The 22,743-nt window shown below is 41.4% G+C and overlaps 1 protein-coding gene and 2 long non-coding RNA genes across 4 annotated transcripts; 2 read left to right on the forward strand and 1 right to left on the reverse strand.

Annotated features, from left to right (window-relative positions):
* The first annotated feature begins 230 nt into the window (after positions 1-230).
* LOC135297650 (uncharacterized) lies at positions 231-3,536 on the forward strand. The gene is made up of 3 exons (XR_010359576.1): positions 231-448; positions 1,734-1,910; positions 3,088-3,536. It is a non-coding gene; the product is annotated as an uncharacterized LOC135297650 (long non-coding RNA).
* Positions 1,733-17,527, reverse strand: FBXO28 (F-box protein 28). Of its 2 annotated transcripts, XM_064415393.1 has the most exons (6): positions 17,289-17,527; positions 11,507-11,616; positions 10,389-10,527; positions 7,793-7,988; positions 6,434-6,541; positions 1,733-5,968 (listed from the first exon to the last, which is right to left on the reverse strand). In XM_064415393.1, exons 1-6 carry the CDS (start codon positions 17,499-17,501, stop codon positions 5,574-5,576), a joined length of 1,161 nt encoding a protein of 386 aa, XP_064271463.1. In that variant the 5' UTR covers positions 17,502-17,527; the 3' UTR covers positions 1,733-5,573. The 2 variants fall into 2 exon arrangements, with proteins under 2 accessions (XP_064271463.1, XP_064271464.1); XM_064415394.1 differs by lacking the exon at positions 6,434-6,541.
* Positions 17,528-17,658: 131 nt separating this feature from the next.
* LOC135297654 (uncharacterized) lies at positions 17,659-19,644 on the forward strand. Its single transcript, XR_010359579.1, has 2 exons — positions 17,659-18,902; positions 19,242-19,644. It is a non-coding gene; the product is annotated as an uncharacterized LOC135297654 (long non-coding RNA).
* Positions 19,645-22,743: the final 3,099 nt, after the last annotated feature.

The following is a 22,743-nucleotide window of genomic DNA, read 5'->3' on the forward strand; positions in this document are numbered from 1 at the left end:
ACAGGAGCAGCCCTCAGAGCGGGACAGAAGGAGCCCTCAGAGCTGACAAGAGGAACCTTCAGAGCAGGACAGGAGGAGCCCTAAAACCGGAGACGAGCTGCCCTCAGAGAGGACAGGAGATGCCCTGAAAGCAGAGAGAAACAACCCTCAGACAGGACGGGAGCAACCTCAGAGCTGGCAAGAGCAGCCATCAGAGCAGGACAGGAGCAGCCCTCAGGAGAGGAGCAGCCCTCAGGACAGGAGCAGCCCTCAGACAGGACAGGAGCAACCTCAGAGCTGGCAGGAGCAGCCCTCACACGGGACAGGAGCAGCGATCCGCCGTCCCAAACCCGCGCTCCCTTGAGCTGCTCTCCTGGTCTGCCCCCGTGCTAACAGGCCCCTGCCTAAAGGTACTGAACTACAGCTCCAAACACCTGCAGCAAACTCTCCGTTTCCTTCCCTTTTTGTGGTAAGATATTTGAAGAACTTCTTTGATAAACTCCTCTGTAAGAACTTACTTCCATTTAATCTGTATTTGTCATAAAACACTGACTGTGGGCAGCTCAGTGAGAAAGATTACCCTGTGTAGAAGTTGAACTACCACTTGCTTGGAATTTTAGTTGTTCACTCGTAATAATCTACATCAGTAGATCAAAAATCCACTCAAATTAATCTAAATCAGCAGTAGTGATAAAAACAATGGAGGCTGTTATCACAAAGTAAATTATGCCTTATCTCTCCAGGTAGTATTAGTATCTCAAAGTTATGATTCATCACTTAAATTTTATTAGTAACAATGAGTACAAAAGGCTTATGCCTACAAGCTGCTGGAAGTCCCACATGCAACAGGGCTATTGGAGGGGAAATTCAATCCCTGCTTGGAAATGTCTGCAATTCTGTGAAGCAGTGGGCAAAGCACAGGATCTATAGAACATAGCACTTTTGTGAATAGTTTGGTTTGCATGCATTTTAATTAGAGCACATTAGGGTGGGATTTAGACGTAAAAAATGCAGCAAGGAGGTGAGACACAGAAAAGGTTTTGCTCAGCCTTTCCCTCAGTCACAGAACTGAACTGTGCAGACTGTGAGGATTGGTGCAGCATAAGAGGCAAAGCAGATGTCTAGATTTCATCGAGGCTCTGTGACCTTGCCAGGTTTACTTTTTGGTCAGTGACCATTTCACAACAAGGAAGCTTTGGGGTTGCCAGTGCAGCAGCTGACTGCAGAATGGCTGGGGTCACAAGAGTTTCACTCAGCTGCACTCCAAACACCACATAACAACGTTTCTGACAGCGTTCCCTTCTGGCTGGGAGTTCAAATATTAGCACTGCTATCCATCATGGTGCTAAGGACCTCCTCATCCATGGGAAGGATCCTGCCAAAAGGAGTGTGGCAGCAGGTGACAGGAGCACTGGAGGAGTGACAGCACGTCAGGAGTTCAGTACACAGAGGCAGGTTTACAGCACTACAAACACACATAGGTTTGTAAATGGTCACGAATTTCAGTAGGACAATTAAACAGAAGATCTCAGGTTTATAAACTAAACATTTCAGAGCAGTTAAACAAGGCTTAAACAACTATAAAAATATATTAAATAGGAAATTTAAATTTGGACAATTTAATTGCCCAAGTGTACTGGAGAGCCAAGTGTCTTCCCTATTTAATCACTGCATTTGATCAGTCTGTGTAACATACCCAGAGTTTAGGTCTTCAGCAAGCCACCAGGTTTTGTATCTGATGTTTTCCATTCCAGAGACAGTGAGATCCAGTACCTTCTGTGTCTTCAGCTGGCACAAAGCTTGAACAAGAATCCTGGAATGTTCACTTACATGTGAACCAAAGCCAGGACTGCATCCTTGGAATGGGGAAGGTGAGATCCAGGCAGGAGAACTGCAGAGTGGAGAGCACATGGACAAGCAAGCTGGCCCAGGTACAGTGCAAAGCAGCACAGAAATGCAACTTGAGTTGAACAGAATAGTTCACAACTAGCAGACATGTTGCTGTAAAACAGTCCAAACTGAATTTACTAATTCATGAAGTTACAATCACTGAAATTTGCTAATTACCCTCTTAAAAGCATCAGGAACACCAAGGAATCAGAACATCCTCTCCTGTGCTGACACACATTCCACTATATCCTACATCATCCTATTTTCAAGAGGCTCTTGATGTTGAAAATTCCTTTGGCAACCCTAGTGTTCCCTACAATTCACTGTTAGAAGATCTGAGTAAGAGCAGCCAAGTTTCTGTTCAATTCTCTCTTACCTTTTACATTAAGAAGTTACATGCAGGCATCCTTTGCAGCATTAATGAATTTGGTGATTAACATGCAATGCTGAGTATCAGGAACTGACCAAGTTCCATTTGTTTCCATCTGTTCTTTACTCTGTGAAATCTGCAGGTACTCTTTCTTCCTCCAGCACTTCCACATCCATTAGCCCAGGTCTGGAGGGTCCTTACACACTGTGGTTACATAGCAGCTGTTCAGTTTGGGAAGCAAGACCTTGTCACAAACAGCTTTTCCCTCAAAAAATACCACTATGGTATCTTTTCATCTTATTTTCACCATGTTCACTAGGTACACAAATTGATTTTAAAAATCCCCAACTTTACTATGAAACAAAAAGCAGTTTCTAAGCAAGTGCTATTTTTAGAAAAGCAGTAAAGCTGGCCTCAGTAGTTTTAAGTTAAGAAACTAGATATAAGACACTTAAAATTGCTTTCCCTGACAGCTCTTTCATTTTCAGCCCTTGACACAAGTACTAAAACAGTAGATGCAAATAAATCACTTTCTCAGGTAATTTTGCAAACTACATCTCAGTCTCACTGCTTTAAGGCTCTCCCTTAACAGATGATACAATCACCAATCACTACCAACACTACTTCGAGGCTGATACACCAACTCACATAAATGTGCACAGGCATTGAGAGTGAAAAGAGATTTACTTCAGGTGATTCATCAGCTTGTTCACATATTGCAAAATTTATCCTTTTTATTTAACAAGGGACAATACGGTGTCAGAAATTAATGCTCCAGCTATTTTGTCCAAACAATTACTTCATTCTGGTTTTTTAACACGTGTATATTTGTCTGGTGTACACTCCAGCCAAGAGCCATCTGATGTTTCCCTCTGTGGGATGTGAAATAGAAAACACTGGTGTACCTTTATTGTGGAATTTCTCAGAGCTGCCTTGTAACCATCCCCTCTACCCCTGAAGTTTCACGGGCCTTATTCCATTTCACTGGCAGCACACGGAGGAGCAGGATGCACCTGCAGTCCTGGAGCACATGATACTTCCTTGAGCTGAAGGTTCCAAGCTGGCACAGTTCCCAGAGAACACTTCCCATAACAACTGGCTGTTGTTTTCCAGCTCCCTTTACGAGCAGCCAGAGATTCCCCAACACATCCAGAAATGCTACTCTGGAGTAACCTGAAACAATTTGTACACTGAGATGGTGGGGAGGGGGAAATTGTCTGCATATTCTAGAAATTAATAAAGAAATTGAAGTGAAAAATATTCAAAATGTATGAATAAACCCTTTCAGTAAATGAAATTCACAAGTTCATACTTGTTTGGAAGCATTTAACCACAAGAAGCTGGTAATTAGTCCATTACAGGAATTTTTTATCACAAATAACCATTCAGTGAACTTGTATCACATGGTAATTCCAGCTATCATGCTGACCCTTTTGAGTCAAAATTGTTTTTTAAAAGTTATGGTATATGCCAATATTTTTCAGCTTAATAGCAGGTATCTATCTCCAAGATAGACTTACCTGTAAAAAACATTCTGAGCTGTATAAACCAGTAAAAGCAAGTGCTCCTTCAGCAGTTTAAGTCTGCTCTCAGACAGCCTTTTATAATTTCCTAGATTATTAAGAAAAATGCCTTTTTTTTTTTGAAAGAACTCAAACTACTTGAGAAGTTTATTTGAAAGCTAAATGTCTGTCAAATATTAGACATTTGTAATGTTACTTCTGGTATGAGCTACTATGTTTTAGAAGTAAAAATTGCAGCTGAAGTTTCAGGAAAAATGTCAGTTTACCATGATTATATAATACCTGACCAGACAACTTCTGATTTGTTTGGTGCTTTAAATACAGCCACTAGATTATGCTGACAGCCATACAAAATGAACTTGCACTTTAACCCACAGCAGTAATATTGAGATTGTGAACAGCTACAAAATGCAGCATTTGCATTTTCAGTGCCATACCAAGTGGAATTCAGAACCACCTAAAGACAAAGCAGCAGCTGGTTAAAAAAAGAAAACATAAGTCAAATTATAAAGCTACATAGTTTAGTACATTAAAACAAAACCAAGGACAATGGTATTTGTATAAGATTCCAAAAATATACAGATGGCAGAGGGGGAATAATCACTGTACACAACTCTGAGGTGGTTAAAGTGACCAGAGAGACTGAACAGTGCAAGACATGCTTTTCCAGTTACAAGCTCAAAACAGAAGTGCAAAAGAAATTAAAGCTCTGTCTGAAGTGATTTACCTTTTAGGATAAGGAAAGCTTAGAATATTGTCATCAGTGTTACAGAGAAATTTCCACCCCAACCCCAACACAGACACACAAAATAGTTTAAGTTTGACCATAATACAGCATTTCACTCAAATGATGTCCCCAGAGCTTGGTGACTCCAGGGACAGTCTGCAGGTGTTCGGTGTTGGCCCATGGCCCGGGTGATGCACAGGCAGCCTCTCCATCCTCCAGCTTTGGCTAACAATAGATCCCTGCCCTCCAGGCAGGGCGGGTGGCAGCCACACAGCCCGGGCTCAAGCCTCCTGCCTCCCCAGACCCTGCTGAAAGCAGAGACTGACTTATGGCTGAGGAACAAAGGAATTGCTTGACAGGTCTCTGTGCTCTCTCCCAGAGTTTGGAACAGTTTCAGGCAAGTGCTTTTGGCAGGCTGACTAAGCTGTACATGCATCTATCCATGCAAATGTAGAATATGGCTCCCAAGACCTAGAACCAGGGTGTGTGCATGTGAAGACTGGATAGAAGGCCCTTCCGTGGAAGTTTACAAAAATATATAGCCAATACTGTAGCTTAAGAAGTCAGTTTTACTCGTTACAGAGAACCCCAAAAAGTATTAACTACTTTTCAGACATTCCAGACAAGGTCACTTGTAACAAAAAAGGTCAAGTTCTCAAAAACAAGGTTTTAAAAGCGGATCTTCCCTTCAAGTGAACAGGACATCTGTTTTCACTCTTAACCATTTAGTCAGTTAAGTCAATTTATTTAAGATTTCATGTGAACATATGCATAAACACAAATAAGTTTACTTTAAGACACATCTGCACAAAAAAAAAAAAAAGGTTAACCCTTCAAAACATAACAGAGCAGGTCTGGTTAGTATGTAGCTATTGCAAATCTTAAAGATTCTGTGCATTAGGCCCACCCATATAGAAAGCAGGGGAAAAGTCAATGAAAGAAAATCACTGTTCAAGTCTAAGTGGTGTTTTGAAGAGCCAGCAGCCTAAGTGACACCATGAAGCTGGTCACAGTACCCACACAAGCAGGCCTGCTTGGGCTACTAGAGCAGTGTATCCTCCTGAAGGCGCCATTTCCTCCCCAGTTATTTTCTGTTCCGAAGGCGTTTAGATTTCCTAGGACAGTCTGTGGAATCCACCGCCTTCCTCCTTTTCCTGGGAGATTGTTCATTTGAGCCGGAACCTGAAGAATTCCCTACTGTGCTCTCCATCACCTCCCGCAGCTTGCGCTCCAGCTCGGCCAAGCGGGCGTTCTGTTCCCCAATGATCTGGGTTTGCTCAAGCAGTTTCTGGTCTTGATCCTGGAGCTGCTTCTGCTGCTCCTGCACCTTGACGCGCAGCTCCGAGATCTCCCGCTTCAGCGCCGTCAGGCCCGTGCCGTTGGCTTTCACCTGCTGCTGCAGCTTGGTGACCTCCTGCCTGGAAGGGCTCTGCTTGGAGAACAGCTGCATTGTGGTCAGTGCTGCAGAAGGCCCTGGAACTTCAGAGAGAACTGTGATTAATTACTCTGCAACTTACGGGTAGAAATGGTCTCCCAGTGTTTGTATTTTGCTTATCCCCACACGTGAATCTGAATACCCATGGTAAGCTACGTGAACAGCCAAACACATTCACAGTCACTTAAGTGTAATCTCAGAGCACAACCAGTTTAATTTAAAATACTTACAGCTTTTCAGTAGTCAGGAAAAAAGTTCATAATTTATTTTCTGTATATAAGCCCCCCTCCTTTTGCTGCATCAAAAACTGTAGAACTACTGTGTTGTCATCTAGACTTAGTGTCACAGATCACTCTGTGACAAAAACATCTCTGAATTACTTAATACGGGATAGTTAAAACTGAATAAATATATTTCATTAGACCAGCAAAATTCTGCTGTCTTAGCTGCAGCTAAAGTTCTAAAAAATTGTAGTTTGGAACTTAACAAGGTATTTCGGTATAACTTACATTTTAGAAGAAAGGAATTTATTTTCCATGCTTCTTTAGAATCACTCCTCCTAAGCACTAAAACCATACTGGAATCTGAGCTTGGAACTGATGATTCTAATAAAGTTCCTGCAAATCAAGGAGACTAACAGCTACTGTATAATTTCTTTCACTTTTTCTGCCATAAAAGGTATCTATCACTTTTTCTGTCATTACAGTCTTCTAGCAACACTGTGCAATTAAGGTGCAACTTTAAGTGCTCTCCAGACAGAAGAGTCTGGAACAATCATCCTCCTTTTCCTCCTTTTTTTCCATTAGGATGGCAGCACAGCTACCATTATGTGACACTAAGAGGTTGCTATTGGAGAGGTTGTGCCCTTCCCTCAAAAAGAGAGAGGCATTTTATGCACCACAAAGCCTTGGCCTTGAAAAGTTGATTGATATCAACTGTGGGTTTGGGCAATATTTCCTCAGCTGAGAGGCTCAGTATATACTAACACATATAATTTAAAAAAATTTAAACCTATATATAATTTTAAAAAGGTATATAATTATAAAAATTCAAATACAACTAGCAGGATATACTACAGGTGGCATACACACTTATGGCTAAAAGGATGGACAGGACATACAAGAAACAAAAGCATCTGCAGTTAGGCCTATTGTTTTTACTTAAGATATATTTTTCCCCCCAGTTTTTACTAAGTTATCCTTCTAGAGAGTTAAATTTCAGTTCCTAAAATGTGAACACATCATGTATAGGAAAAATTCTACAATTTTACCAGTCTTTTACCATTAGGATAACTTCAGCCAAGAGGCAGCTACCTTATAGTTTGGTTCACAAAAGTTCTGGAAAGTCTGAGAGTATTCGAAGGACCAGTTTAATGGCTTATTTACAGACTGTTGTTTTAATTTCCTTTTCACTATTACCTGTAACTATTTTGCTTGTTAGTGCATAAAATAGTACCCCCAGTAAAGTAAAAAAAGCCCACTCCAGCCCTCTATGTACTACCACAGCTTAGTCAAATTCATTTGCAGCTTGTGCTAAAAATAAAAGGCATCGAGTTGTCATCTCATGTGCCAAATTTCAACCAAATGCAGCAATAAAGTCTCATTCATTGGTGGCACAAAAGCATTTGTTTAACGAATACACACTATGCATAATTCTAACATACATTCAAGTGACTGTTCTTTTAGTAGTACAAAGGCTCCTTAAATTTCAAAGCAAATGAATTTCAGTTAGCATTCTTAAGAAACAAGTATCATCAATATTTATGTAATAAAGCTCCCATTTAAGGGAGGGAGCATAGAAAACATACAGTGCTGTGATTTCTTTAAAGAATAACTAAATAAAAGTTAACTATATGTTGGAATTAATACCTGGGGCAGTTCCTATTAGACGTCCCGATACATCTGACCCAGGCATCTTTCTTTTCAGTATTGGAACAATCTTCTCATCAAAATATTCCATAGCCATGGAGGAAATGTCCCTTAGTTCTTGAAGAACTTCATGAGCTCTCTGAGGAGCTCTTGTAGAGTTTACATATCTTAGCACTCGATAAATTTCATCTATTACCTAAAACATTTAAGAAGAATTAGGATTTTCTGATAAAGGCAAGATTATTTCAGTTTGTTCTAGGAATTCTGGCATATTTAGGGTTTTTTTACCACATAACAGTTGCACACCACTGTGTGTTTTAGTTCCAGATCAGTTTTTTGAAGTGTTGCTCATGATGTATCAGAGAAGCTATTCATTTAATCTATCACAACAGCTCTCTTCAAAGTCATGAAATAATGCTCATTAGGTAAAATTTGAAGTACAGTCATAGCTGGCTTGCAAGTTACATAATCTCTACTCAGCAGAGCATGATCATTTCCTTCAGGAAAACCTGAAGCAAGAAGCCCTAAAGCAGAGCAGTCACTACCCCTGCCAGTCATGAAACAGAATTGCAGTAGCACAAATTAGCATTATGTCAGCCTGAAGAGCTGTAAATATTTACTTGAGTCCATTTCCATACACACAAAATATTGCAAATGCAGATTAAATCCAAAATATATTCATTTACAAAACATCAATTCACTATTGACAGAGAACAAAACTCTCTTGACAGGTGTGGAAAACAAAGCCCTTGAGTCAGGAGAGATACAGAGAGATGAAGGGAGTCTTACTAATTTATGAATTAAAATCTGAGGCAGGTCAAGATAGGAGTGCTGGTCTCTTAGCCAAAGCTATGCAGGTATTTTGCACAGGATTAAGAATGCTTGAAGGACACACATAATAAAGTGTGTGAAGAACACACCTTGTCATACAGAGCACCTTCTGTTCTGATAAAGGAAGCTTAGCTAAAAAGTCCCAAAAGCCAGACAAGACCTAAGTTTCTCATCAAACAACAAATGACTGCTCTAATTTCATCCACTTTATATCCTGTTAGCAACAACATCCTCAATATAAAACCTTGCAGCAGTGCTCTGCTATCACACAGAAAGCTGAACCTCAAACCAGGATTTGCATATTCTAACACAAATTCACTTCCTGGCAGTTCTATGGTGAAACTTCCTGAGGAAAGCAAAGCAGGTGGGAGGGAAACCACAGACTGTAAGTGAACACTAAGCCTTGAATCTGATTGACCAAAATATTAATTAATGGGTGAACTGGTAACTGTGCTGAGAGAGCAGCAGTGCTAGCAAACTCACACACCAAGTAAATAATTAAAAAAAAATTTAAAAACCAACAGCTTTTTAGCAGTTGTATCAAAATAAAATCAAGGTGCCTACAAGTTGGTGCCCACAAGGAAAAGCAAGCTCACCTGCCCAACCCCTGGTCTGGGATGAGTACTGCCTTTCCCTCTGCTCTTCAGAACGTAAAGCAACTTTTTTTTTTTTTTAAGTATTCCATTTACCATATAAGTATCAGGGCCTTAAGTTCATTTGACTTCATTGTATTACATTGTATTAATTTTTTAAAATACATTATATATAAAAGTATAATGTAAAGTCATGCAAGAATATAATTTAAAATGAATTAAATATCAAGTCAACAAGAGTAACAGAAACAGTTACTTCTTCCAGATAAGAATACATTCCACACTCAAGAGTTTAGCCTACCACCAAGTGCCTGCAGCTTCCCCAGAATCCAAGAGATAACTTTTCCATTCATCTCACTGCAATTCAGTTCTCTGCCCACAAAAAAGTAACATCAACACATCCAAAGCTTACATGGGAAGATCAATGAATGGAGCATTAGGATAATGTTCACTGATCTCATTTAATCCCTGAGCTGTAGCACTCTTCCTCTGAGCACAATTTTGTCAATTCCCCTGTGCACTGGTGATTTCACAGCTTATAAAACATCGCTATCTCCAATGTACATCTTGCCTGCATAATTTATATTAAATGCTGGGCTGGTATTCTAAAATGCCAGAACTGTTCAATGATGTTCCCATTTAACACACTTTACATTTAAAACTAATTCCACCTACTGCACAAAAATATACCATCTACTGTAATACTGAACAGTGTTTTGACATACTAAATACCTTAATTCAATTAACCTGAAGTACTCAAACCCTTAAGAAGGTGCCTAAAATCATGATTGACTGAGTAGCTAGTGTTATGTGTAATCTAAATTACTACATCTTCAGATGGCCTGATCACATGCTTTTTTCTAAAAGGTTGTAGAAGATGAGTATACCACAAGTCAAACACCAGAATCAAGAGAGAATCTAAGGGCAAATAGAAATCTAATTTAAAATAATTAACATTTAAATACAGCCTGGTTTATTCATTTCAGACTGCCTGATAAAACAGAGTATTGGCTTGTAGGTTTATTTGCAAGTGTGTATATAAATATTTAAAAATATATATAAATATATATACACACACACAGAGTATCAATTTTCCCCAGCTGTGCCAGGTTAAGTTACACAATCCTCTTTTAAACACAGATACATATTCCCATAATATATCTGCATTTTACCTTTCCAGGTATGAAGCAACAGAGATTGGAATCCACATACTTCATGAAAGTCATATTTAGGAGAGAGAGTCTTGTTTCCACAGCAGCAAGGATGTCTGCATGGCGAGCTAACGAATGGTTTCTCCTTTCTGACTCCCGTCTGGAAAACAGACCACAAGGTGACACTGATTTAACAAAAAATCCAAATGAAACATTTGTCAAGTTAATTTCACCCTTAAAACCCTGTAACCACTAACATTTGTCTTCAGAGAAATAATAGATACTGACTGAGACCCAGCTAGTAACAGCACACTACACTTTCTTAGACAAAATTTGTTCTCTTAGTAATTACTATACCTCATGTGCTCCATAAATTATGTAATTGAGGACTATTTAAGAACAGGGCTGCAGTACTAACTAGCAGCAGCCACAGAGTCAGAGTGAATATATTTATCCCACTCACTCTCAGCACTTCAATGCAATTGAAATAATAATTAGTAGTGAATTTATATAGTGAAGAACTACTATGAAGTTTAGGTTGAGATAGAAACACTTTTTGATAAAGGATCTCTATGCTAAGTAGCATTTAGTTTCTTCACTCTGACTGGGAAATCTGATAGGACACAGCAGCAGCTGCACTTATTCACTGGAAAGAGGAAGAAAGATATTGCTTTAGTGAGAAATCAGTTCCCAGTAATGCTCACATGTCAAATCCCTCTTCCTTGTTCCCATTTCATCCTTGCCAGTGAAAAACCTCGTCCTTTTTTTAAAGCAGAATATTTGATAAATCATCAGTGAAGGCAGTTGTTCTTGAAAAGGAATGGCATTTATTCATTCCCAGGAATCCTCCTTTGATTTGTCAGAAGAGTTGAGTAATACAGAACCCAGACTTCTCTGTTTGAAATACCAGACACACTTCTCACACCACTGTGCTGTAATTAAATCTTAGGTTCAAGGTGCTTTTAGGAAAAAAAAAAAAAACAAAAAAACAAAAAAACAACACACACTAAATAAAGGCAAATATCACTGAAATTTTCAAGATAGATAAAAGAATTAGCCAGAAAGTAATTCCTTTTCAATAATCTGCTTAAATGAATCCAGCACAATTAAATTTAATTCCAGTTGTAACTGGTACATACCTTGGAAGTTGAGCTTTAACTTGCTTTTGACATAAGTTGTGGTATCTTTCCACTTTCAGAAATCCCTGATTTAACATTCTCTGGCAAACCAAGTCCATTCGCTTACAAACCTGTATTTAAGTAAAAAGAAATCTTAAGGCTCAATTAAGGCCACAACTCACTTTTACTATTAACTAATCCCTACTTGCCAGGTAGCAAGAGATTCTCTTACTGTTTTTTGCTCCATTTCAACAAGCAAACAGTGCAGCTGAGATTAGGGCATTCCCATCTCCACCAAAGATCACAATACTCCAAAAAGGAGCAGCAATGCTTCACACAGTTCACAAATAAATCTGTTGATTTTGCCTAACAAGAGACAGTAGGCTGACTGCCACCTATTAGAAGCAAATACAATTTCCTCTCATTTTCATGGAAGTTGCAAATGCCCATTCCTGGCTTTCAGCATGGTCTCCAGTGTGATTTCAGTAGATGAAGTTAATATTTTGTAGTGTCAAAAATAGAAACCTTTAAAGACAAGAAATCACTGTGGTTTTCTTCCAGTGTTTAAGGCTTATGCTTTTTAACTCAACCACAATTAAATTTAAAAACACATGGAAAGCATTGCACATGGAACAAGATTCTCCTTTTTGTATAACAAAGTATCTTCTCCTCAGTTTAAAAGATTCCTTTATTTGCTGTTGGACACCAGTAGCTCAGGGTTTTTTCCCCCACATATTTAGGAAGAAAGGACATGAAGAGCTGCAGAAGATATAATAAACTGCTAAAGTTAAACCTTCACAAAGTTACCAGTTATAAAGCCAACTCATACAAATGTTTAAAGCAATTGCTATTCAATTCTGAAGACACAAGAGCTTAGTGATCCAACTGTTCTTTGAAATAATTTTGTTTTCGTTGGGATTTTTTAGGTACTGAAGTCCACAGCTCCCCACTGTGACCCCACTTACCAATAAATACACTTTCTATTTTTTAATAAACACTTATCCTTTCATAACTTTAAAGCCTATATCAGTTTATACCTTGAGGAAGAAGATTCTCACCTCTCCCAGAAAAACCTGCAATTACTTTGTGTAATGCCTCCTGTATAAAAAGAAAGAAGTTCTGCTTTGTGTCCCAGGTTCTGTGAGAAGTGACCACTTTCAGACAGCTCTGTATGCACAGGCCATTAGCAGTGACTGTGGATCTGAATGTGCTCCTCGGTATTACATCTTTCTGGTTAACAAAGAAGGATCAGACAGACAAACGGCAGAGGGAGAGTCTCAGCACACTCTGCCCCACATTCAGTGATCCAGTTGAATCATCTCCTGTCTATAAGGAAAAATGCCGGCCCTTCCTCCAGGAAGGAGGAAATGGTTCTTTCTTCCCTGAGCTCGTAGAGATTTAAATCGTTTTTGAGTCAAGGCTTTGCAGCTTTCTCGCAGCTCTAAAGGCACCGGATCCCTGAAGCAGGAACTGGGAGCTGCACGGGGCTGCTCAGCTCTGCACTCCCCGGGCACCAGAGGAAAACCTCTCCAGGCGCGCTCAGCTCCGCGCTCGGAGCGGGTCTGAACCCGGCGCGCAGTGACATCTGCCGGCAGAGAGGCCCCAGGAGCTGCAGCCGGGGTTTAACCTGCCTCCTCTGCTTGCCCTACACTGCAGCAAGGATTATTTGCTCCAGATTCTCGACATTACCCATATTTAGTCAATAATCCGCCCAGAACCCAAACTGCGGGACCACCAGAAATCAAAAGTGTTTGTTTGCAACTTATGTTACCAATAACCTCGTAATTCTCAGCTAGTTCACCATGTAAACCATAGAGCACCCAGATTTACAGGTACAATGTATCCTAGACTGCACAGTTGTATGCAAAGTAGCTTCATTACACTTTTAGGTGTCCATAGCTGTCCAAGACAGTTTGATATTACGTATTCTAACAGACCATAAATTGAATTTCCTTATCCTTGTATTTGCAATATTGGTGAATGTTTTCTTATTTTAGTCACACAGCTGAAAGAGGCTGTGTTTCCCCAAAGGTCAAGTCCAACCAGACCCTGTGTTAAAGTTTCAGGGTTAGAAAGGTATTCCAAATCCATGTAAAAAGCAGAAGGAGAGGTTGCTCCTTCATGTGCTTTTATGTGACAAAATATCACATAAAAGCTTTCTATGATCCTATAAACTAATTTTCCACTTCTTTTGTAAACAAACTGACACAATCTACTAATTTCCTTAAAAAGCATGTTTTATTTCTTCCAAGCTTCACTACCAGATAACCAACTCCAAAACAAACACAAAATATCCTATAGTATTTAGATTCAATGGATGTTATTTTTCTCAGATGGTACACTGACACCATGGTCCATAAAATGCCTTTTTTAGGGTAAAGTAAGTGGCAAAATGCTTATAACTTCATCAAGAAACCTTAAAACAGAAATGCCTGTAAACACAGACTGGCTGAAACTGGGAATATCAAAGCCATGCTGTCCAAAGGCTATCAGCCCTTACTTGTGCTGTGCAGGAAATAAGCACAAGTTTGCTGCAGAATCTAATTAATTCTGACTTGTGGCAGAATCCAAGATAACCTTCTCAGAGTGCTCATGGAAGGAGGTTGTGGACTGTGTAATTTTGATCATGCATGTTGTAGTAATAGCCTGAATGGAAGTGCCTTTCCAAGCTCAGACATGTGATTGAAAAAAAACCCTGGAATCTAAGAATTTCATTATTATCCCACTGAGGTAAAAATTTCAAAGCTTCTGCAAGTCCCTAAAAACATCCCTGTAAAAGGAGCCTTCAAAAGCTGGAACTTAGTGAGCTTCCCTGTCAGCATGCACAGTACAGCTTCAGACACTGGCATCCTCGGGGTTTTCTGGGTTTCTCTCATGGGGATCATCAGAGGAAGCAGATGAAGTAAATACTCAAAAGGGCTGAAAGCAAAATGCTGCTGCTTTTCCTCTCATTCACTTTGTCTGAACAAAAGTTTGAGGGCTGAAGATTTCCCCCATTTCAGACATGACTGCTCTCTGAATACCTATTGTTTAGTCTCTGCTCCTTGGATCTACTTCACTGCTTAACCTGTAGGTGCTTCATTTATGCTTTCACACACAGTGACCCCAGGAACAGCAGAAAGCATTATGCTCAGGAAGGCAAGTGCTTTTTGCACAATGAGGGGCCCACAGCCTTGCCTTGTCTGATGGCAATCATCACAAGCAGGAAATGTTCTTTACCTCATCCTTTGGGGACAGAAAAAAGACTTCTGGATCTTATGCCTGAGATTATGCTCCTCATTATGCTCTACATAAACAATGCACACTCCTATCTCCATTTCAATCTGAAAACATTCTGGTGCTCTGTGTCCTCCCACCCAGCCAACTCCTCAGTCTGTTGTTTTGTATACACTGCAGATCCAAACCCAGTTCAATTCAGGGACTTTTTTTTTATGGATCACTGAGCTAAGGAGATCCAAAATAAAAAGCACATTAAGACACTCCTTCCAAGCTGGGATACAGAAAATGCATCAAAATTACTGGTTTAGGGAATCCACTTTTTTTTTCCTAAACATGTATGATCAAACTTTGTTTAGGTCAATTGATGTCCTGGGTTTTCCTGCCTTCCTCAAGACACTTTATCCCATGGAATCCCACATTCTAAGGGATAATGAGGCTGCTTTTGGGCATGTTTCTAATATGCATGAGACCTGAGCAATTTCATATCTGTCGTTCAATTAATGTGCTCCTGCAATGTATCTTTAGCACAATACTACTTATTGTAAGATACACTCATTCATCTTTGATAAGCAGCTCAAGTCAGTCCTCACAGAAAACAAAAATTTACTGCTTGTGCAAGGCAGCTCTTAGAGCAGGAACACGCAGGTTGTGCCAAAGACTACTCACCACCTTCAAAAATCCCAAAGTAATGAAGTTTAATTCTGAATTTATGCCTGGGCACTACTATTTTTAAAGGCTACCTTAATTCTCTGACAAAAGCACCTGGAGCAATGAAGAACATTCAGTGTCTGCCTCTCAGTGAACTGCCAAAAGAACACCTTCAGCTCTGAACAGCCACCTGAAAGACCCAGCTGAGCAAGCTTATGGGCTCAAACCAGAAAGGCTTTGGTTCTTTACATTACTGCTGGTTAACAAAAGGCTGCTTTTTTCTCAGAAGAATGCTCTTAATGCCTTCTGATGTGCTTAAGGGAACAGTTAGGAATTTGATGGAGATTAATTTTCTTGGCTGCCACTGACTCAAAAACTCAAAGTAGGGAAAGACCAACCAAATAGTTTCCTTCATTTTACGCCCAGTATTGTTCTACATGTTTCAAAGTTGGTATTTATCACGTCTGGTTTTGCATATTTCTGAAAGTTCGGAAAGGGGCAGTCCTCTTCTAGAAAAAGGAACTTGGAGGTGTGTCAGTTTTACTTCCTAAGTGCCAGTGAGAGTTAAACAGCTGGTTTAATCCTGACATCCTCACCTTTCCTACTTTCACCTTCACTGCCAACAGAGCATGACAAACACTTAGAGCTGGAGAAAGAAAAAGCCTCCTGTGGACTTGTGAGAGCTCCCACAGGCACTACCATTCACAAAATGCAAGGGAAAGCTTCAGCCACGGGCTGTGCCTGGCGTTGCAATCCTGAGCCTGAAATGTGGCACATCCAAACACCGTGATTTACTTCCCTTCCCAGTGGTCAAACTGCAAGTACCACCTGTGATCTTGGGCATGTCCTATGCAGGGCCAGGACTGGACTTCTGTGATCCTCGTGGCTCACTCCTAACTCAGGCTGTTCTGTGGTTCTCAAGTGCCACATCTTTTTTACAGATCCACTACCTACTCTCACAGAAGAAGCTGAAGTCCTCAGGGGACTGACAGCACACTCTAGCAATATTTAGGAACTGGTGTGCTTGGAGCAGTATAAATGAGAACAGATTTTCTGCTTGAAGAGCTTTCGGTTTATAGTTACAGTCAGGATGTACTGTACACTTCAGGTTACTGATCCAGGACACAGGCAGTCCAATTTCCTGCAGAAATACACTTGTAATATTATCCAGTTTAGACTAATCAAGTTCTTAAAATAGGAATGGTACAGTGCATGCACGTTTACTGAGAGTTACATAAGCTGTGCATCAATGCCCTCACTATTATTCCATTTACAAACTCACGAGAGGTTCAGTAAGACAGCTTATCATAATATGACATGGTTTACATCAGGCTCCTTATGCAGGCAGTTAAATATTGATATACATTGATCTCCTCACTGACAGCTGCAGGGTTTTTTGGCATTATCAAGTCCAGAGGTGCAGATACTATATGTTATTAATTACACATCCACTAAGACCAGGAGAAGCAGGCAGGTTTTTTTGGGGTATTTTTACATCTCCTTTTTTGACCCACATTTCTAGATAGGGGAGGATTCTTGGAGCAGCAGGCTCACCACCTCCTACACTTGTAGGCTTAAACCCTATAAGCAAAAATAAACACACATATGAGACACAATAGACTACCCACCCCAACCAGTCACTTGGAGAAATGAGCCGCCAGCAGCCCGGTACTTTCTCACAGAGCGTGAAAGGAATGAAAGAAGTCAGAGACGGTATAAAGCGCTGCAGGAATGCGTGTATGGAAGCGCACACGGAGAGCGCAGAAGGGATAAAGCCCCATCCCACCCCACTCATCCAGCCCCTTCCCCGGCGAGCGCAGCAGCCCGGCGGGGGCCGCCGCCACCCCCGCAGCTGCCCCGGGCCAGGCGGGCAGAGCCCGGTCCCGGCCGCGGCCCCGCGGCCCCCGCCCCGCCGCCTCCCCTCCGCGGCCCCTACCAAGCGCAGCTGGCTCGTCTCATCGTAGGACAGGAAGCTGAGGATGCTCTCGATAGCCACGATGGGCAGCCCCATGAGTGTGTTGCTCTGGGGCGGCGGCTCCATGGGCGCCAGCGGCTCGGCGGCCTCCGGCAGCGGGGCCGGGGAGAGCCGCGCCGAGCCCGGGGCGCCGCCTTCGCCCTCCGACACGAGCCGCTCCTCCGGCGCCGCCATCTTGCAGCCCGTCCTTCCTCCGCGGGGGGACGGCACCGCCTCTCTGTGACGCCTCTTCCGCAGCCGTCACGGCGGGCCGGCCCCGCTATTCCCGCAGGGAGCGGGGAAAATGGAATCCCCGCTGCTGCTGCTGCGGTGCCCCAGGGCTTGCGTCGCTACCGCTGCCCGCGGAGCCGTTCGAGGCGTGGTGGCCGACACTTGTCGGTGGTGTCCGGAGACAGGACGAGGAGCAAGGGCCGTGGGCTAAAACACGAGAAGTTCGCCAACCCGAGGAGAATTTTTCGAGTAGGGGTGGCAGAGCAGCTGGAACAGCTGCCCAGGGAGGTGGTGGAGTCTCCCTCCCCGGAGACACTCAGACCCCACCTGGGCGCGTTCCTGTGTCACCTGCTCCAGGTGACTCTGCCTTGGCAGGTGGTTGGGCTGGTGATCTCCAGAGGTCCCTTCCGACCCCAATGGTTCTGTGATTCCCGTGAGGAGTTTCCCTGACACCCAACCTGAACTTCCCCCGAGGCGGCTTGACAGCATCCCCTCGTGTTCTGGGGCTGGAGGCCGGAGAGAAGGGATGAGCTCCAGCCGGAGAGAAGGGATGAGCGCCTCCCTGTCCATGCCCCTCTGTGGGAAGGAGCTCCCGAAGCTCCGTGGGTGCTGCAGTGCTCGGCAGTGCTCCGTCCGTACAGCACAGGGACCTACCGGGAGAATGTGCTTGGATCACAGTGGGGCAGCTGCACGGTGGAAAATACCTCTGTAGTTCCTAAGCGAGCCAAAACTACATCCTCATTACAAAGTAATCCAACCTGCTGAATTTTACCTATGGATTTGTGAGCACTCCCTTCAGTGGCTGGTGTCCGAGCTGTCCCTACTCTGGTGGCACAGGGAGCCACAGCAGCCAGAGGCTGCAGGTCTGCTGCCAGCCTTTGGGATCAGAGCCAGCTGGCAAAACCCTCGGCAGCCCGAAAACCACTGCCTGAAACCAGCCATAACTGAGCAGGCGGAGCACCCAGGATAAAGCAAACTCTGCTCCTTTATTTGCCCTTTTTTTCCTGTATGTTAGGGAGGTTTCTGCATCAGATTGCTGGGATCAAGAGCTGTTTCTAGAACATTCCCTGGTGCTTCTGAAAGAGATGCTCCTCAGTTTCACAAGCATTTTAGCCTGATAGAAGTTGGCACAGCCTTTGAAAAGTATGGTGCCAGTCTCCTCAGTGCCTTCAGCTGCTGCTGCTGCTTTGTTTCTCACCAGCAGCGTTGGGTGTCTGTGCTTGACTGGGGAACTGGTGCTGCTGAACACTGACTGCAGAGGAAATCACTGAACAAATGCCAAGAGCGATGGTAGAAAAGTGTGTGGGATAAAGACATCAAATGTTTGGGGAGAACGAGACCACTGCTTTCAGTACCTGCACCAAGGTAGTACAGCTTAAAATATTACAGGACTAAAGAATTAGCTGCCTGCAGCACCTCTGTACATTATTTTTTTTTCAGCTATGCTTCTCTCTTTGAAGTTTTATCCTAACCCATTTATTTCACTCCCCCCTCTCCTCAGAAACTCATTGCAACCTCTTTCTTAAAAAAAAAAAAACAAAACAAAAAAAACCCCCAAAACAAAAAACAAACAAACCAAAACCAAAAAGAGGCATCTGGAAAAGAATTAACTTAGGAGCAGGGCAAATGCAAGGGTAAGGTTTTATGTGTGTCATCCTAATGGCACTCCAAAAATGTGTGCTGAAATTAATATTTCCTTTTTAGGAGCAGAACACTGTGTGCCTTGTATGGATCTGGAAGTGTTTTGCTCCCTCCCCTTAACTCATCAATGCTGCTATCTTGCAACAAGGGTTTTATTCTTGTGCGTGGTTTCAGACCTGATCTCCTTTCACATGCACCGTCAGCAGTTTAAAACTCACTCAGGAGAATTCTTTATGAACTTGTGACTTGGCACGTGAAATTTGGGCTGGCAGTGTGTTGATGCTTTAAAAGGAAGTGGGATTTTTCATCATACCTAAGCATATAAGATCTCATATTGTTTCAAGAGAATGTTTCTCTTTTTTGGCCATATCATTTAGACAATTTCAGTTTCTTATATAGAGCTCTATGTTTAATAAATATAAGCTGTGTGTTTTTCATATCACCAAAAAATAAATACAATGAACAAGCTCTATTTTATGCTAACTATATACAGAGCTTAACAGTTAATAAATCTATTTTAGTAAGTTGGGTAATTCTGCTGCCTTCCAGGTTCTGACTCATGTCTTTCCCCAATGTATCTGGTGTCATTTTTCTGAGCATGCATCACTTTGCTTTAATTTGGAAAAACACAGTTCTCACGCACTTTCACAAAACCCCCATTACAGACTCTTCAGTGGATGAACTTTTAGGTTATTTTGGGATACTGTGAAGCCAGAAAGCTTGATAATACTTTCTGAAAGGGATAAAATAAAGTTATGTAGACTCTATTTGCATATTACATGTCACGTATCATCTTGAAATAGCCTTAAATCTTAAAATAGCCATAATTTTTACTTAACCATGTTACAATTATGAACATAGTTGGATTGATTTTTTTTAACTTCTCAATGACTCATAAGAAGGTGTTAGGGGAAATGAATTTTTTCACTCCTTTCATGCAAAAATCCACATATTTTGATTTATGTTTGGGGGAATGAAATTTGGATATCTCCATACTCTGGACTATATATTGTGCTCCCAACTGATTGGAGTGTGGTGTGTTCAGGCTGTGAAATTTTACTGAAATTGTGTGGAATGTTTTGGTTAGGCTTTGTATGGAAGCAAACAACACCAAGAACTGTGTTGAAGATAAAGGAGCCTGGCTCAAACACAAGTCAAGTTGTATCTGTGAGATCTGAGAAAGGAGCAGAAATTAAAGAAAGGGTAAAAAGAGAGTGAGTGAGAAGCAGGAGCTAACAAGCAGACATCTGGGAGGATGGGAGTGCTGGAAAAAAAAAATAGCAGCGGGGGTTGGAGGTGAAGGAAAGTGTGTAAGTAGGTCAGAACTGTCATGTTGATTAGGAATATTGGAGCAAAGAGGAGTAACGTGCTCAGAAACTGATGGCAAGAGCAGAAGTTGGGTAGGAGGAGAACAGATTTGTTTTATTAAGCCAGTGTAATCAATAGAAAAATAGAAAAGCCTTTCCCACACAATATTTTTCTTCTCGGGGGCAGCAGCAGTTTGCTCACTTCATGGATATTAGGAATTTTTTGAAGAAATGGTAAATTTGAAATAAATCTGGTCTATTCACACAGCTGTACTTTCATTCAGGCTGCCGGACACTAAGGCAGAGTAAAGTCTTTCTTGCTTAAAGGTCTTTTTGTGAAAGGCATTAAAAATGGAAAAAAAAAGAGGAATATTTAAAGTTCCTTTGAGTGTGTTGTTAATAAACACAGAGAGCAGTGTAAATTTGAACACATTAATCTTTTACAGCTGAAGCTTTTAATCCTCTAATAGGTAAATGAGTAAATATTGTGGTATGAAGTCAGCTTCAGATATGAATGTAATCCCAGTTTAATTAAATCAATATAAATATTTAACTGGATCCTTTGCAATTTAATCAGTTTTGGACCCAGTAGTGCTACATGTTGCATAAAAATCTGGTTGAGAAACTGACTCTAAAATCTACATGCACCCCTTAATTTACTTGTAATACTGTTTATTAGGTATCTGAGAGTAATCATGTATTGATGTTGAGAGGTAGAAGAATGTGATGCTCCATGGGAGATGAGAGGTAGAAGCAAAAGGAAAACAAGTAGAAGACAGGAAGACAGAAAATACAGTCTCTTTAGATTTTTCTGAACTGAAAGTGTGGGGACCAGACTAATCTTGAGTGATTTATGTAGGCCAGGCATGTTGCACAGTCAAGCTTTCATCAAATATGTTTTTCTGTTTCAAATTTCAAGAAAAAGCTTAAAATATTTTCATATCCACAGGAAAAAAATGGCATTTGTAGACACATACTGTATTAATTCTACTCTACTACTAATTAATTACAAATCAGGCAAACCAATGTATGTGGGGAATAAAAAAGACAAGGGTTCAAACAAATACCCTTTCTATTTCCTTATAGTCAAAATACCTCCCCCAAGGAGGGCTGCAAAATGAAAAAAACATCCTGACAGCATGTTGCCTTGGTCGGGTTACACATCCTCCCTCACACAGCTGTACTCAGAAGTAATCTTGGTCAACAAGCTTAGATAAAAAAAATAACATGCTTTCATTAGATAACTTGACTTTTGCTAATTCTCTGTATTATTCTCTTGTAGGATGTTTGCCATCCCTGAGGCACAGAATTAGTTATCACCTTGAGGAAGGGCTCAGTTTTCATGTAAGTTCCAAGGACTTCCTTTAATTTCAGTATACTAGCACATATTTACACTATGATAAAGATAGTTCAGGGAAGACATCAGTAATGTCTCTGTGTCTCAGAGATATCAGTTCAGCTTGGTGAAATACCATAGACACAACAAACTGCACAAGTACTTTTGATAATATCCCCAGGTCTGCCAGGGTTATCTCAAGCAGAATTTGATATTCTTCTGAGGCACAGGACTATAGCTCTGTGTGAGCAAGTGCAAAGAAAATAGATAAATTAACCATGAGAAGAGGGCTACAAAGACACGGTCTTCTCAGTCCTGCAGTCACTCTACAAAAAAGATATCGTTGAGGGCCTCATCTTGAAATCATTTTGTATTTTCTGAAATCCTTCTGGTTTAATTCTCTCTTGACTCCAGAGGGACTGCTAGCATGAGCTAAGTCTGGCTTCTTGGCAGCTGAGCAATAGGGATGAGGCAGCAGTGAAATGGCAGTGCTCATTTAACTCTCCACATCCTCCAAACATCCAGCTGGATGAAGGTCCAGAGTCACTGTGTGGCTAATCAGTGCCTTAAAGTTTCTGGTAAGGAATGGGATTTTGATCACAGAATTCCTGTTTCCAACAGCTGAATGTATTTGTGCTTAGTGGGAACGTGTTTCAGTTCCTTCCCTGTTTTTCCTCACTGGCCAGCTCCCTTATGGGGCTGGATGAGTGGCTGTAGGCAGATAGAGCTTTCCCAAATCGCTGTAATTGCCCCAAACAGATGTTTTGTTACAGAGGGTCTTCTGTCAGGATCTGTGCTCAGATAAATGGACAGGGATCCAGAATGAGTGTAGTGAATATAATTTGGTTATTGAGAAGAATGGCAGCTGTGTGTGATGCATACAAAACACTAATTTGTTGAAGGATATTGGGGTCTAATGGAA

This window comes from Passer domesticus, chromosome 3 (assembly GCF_036417665.1).
Source record: "Passer domesticus isolate bPasDom1 chromosome 3, bPasDom1.hap1, whole genome shotgun sequence".
Taxonomy (NCBI): Eukaryota; Metazoa; Chordata; class Aves; order Passeriformes; family Passeridae; genus Passer; species Passer domesticus.

Bases quoted from the DNA above. Each gene is read 5' to 3' on its own strand.
- FBXO28 (XM_064415393.1), bottom strand. From the start codon at position 17,501: ATGGCGGCGCCGGAGGAGCGGCTCGTGTCGGAGGGCGAAGGCGGCGCC. The intron at 11,617-17,288 runs GTAGGGGCCGCG...ACTTAAATACAG, and splicing joins AGACGAGCCAGCTGCGCTTG to GTTTGTAAGCGAATGGACTT. The intron at 6,542-7,792 runs GTATTAATTCCA...CTTGATTTGCAG, and splicing joins TCTAATAGGAACTGCCCCAG to GAACTTTATTAGAATCATCA.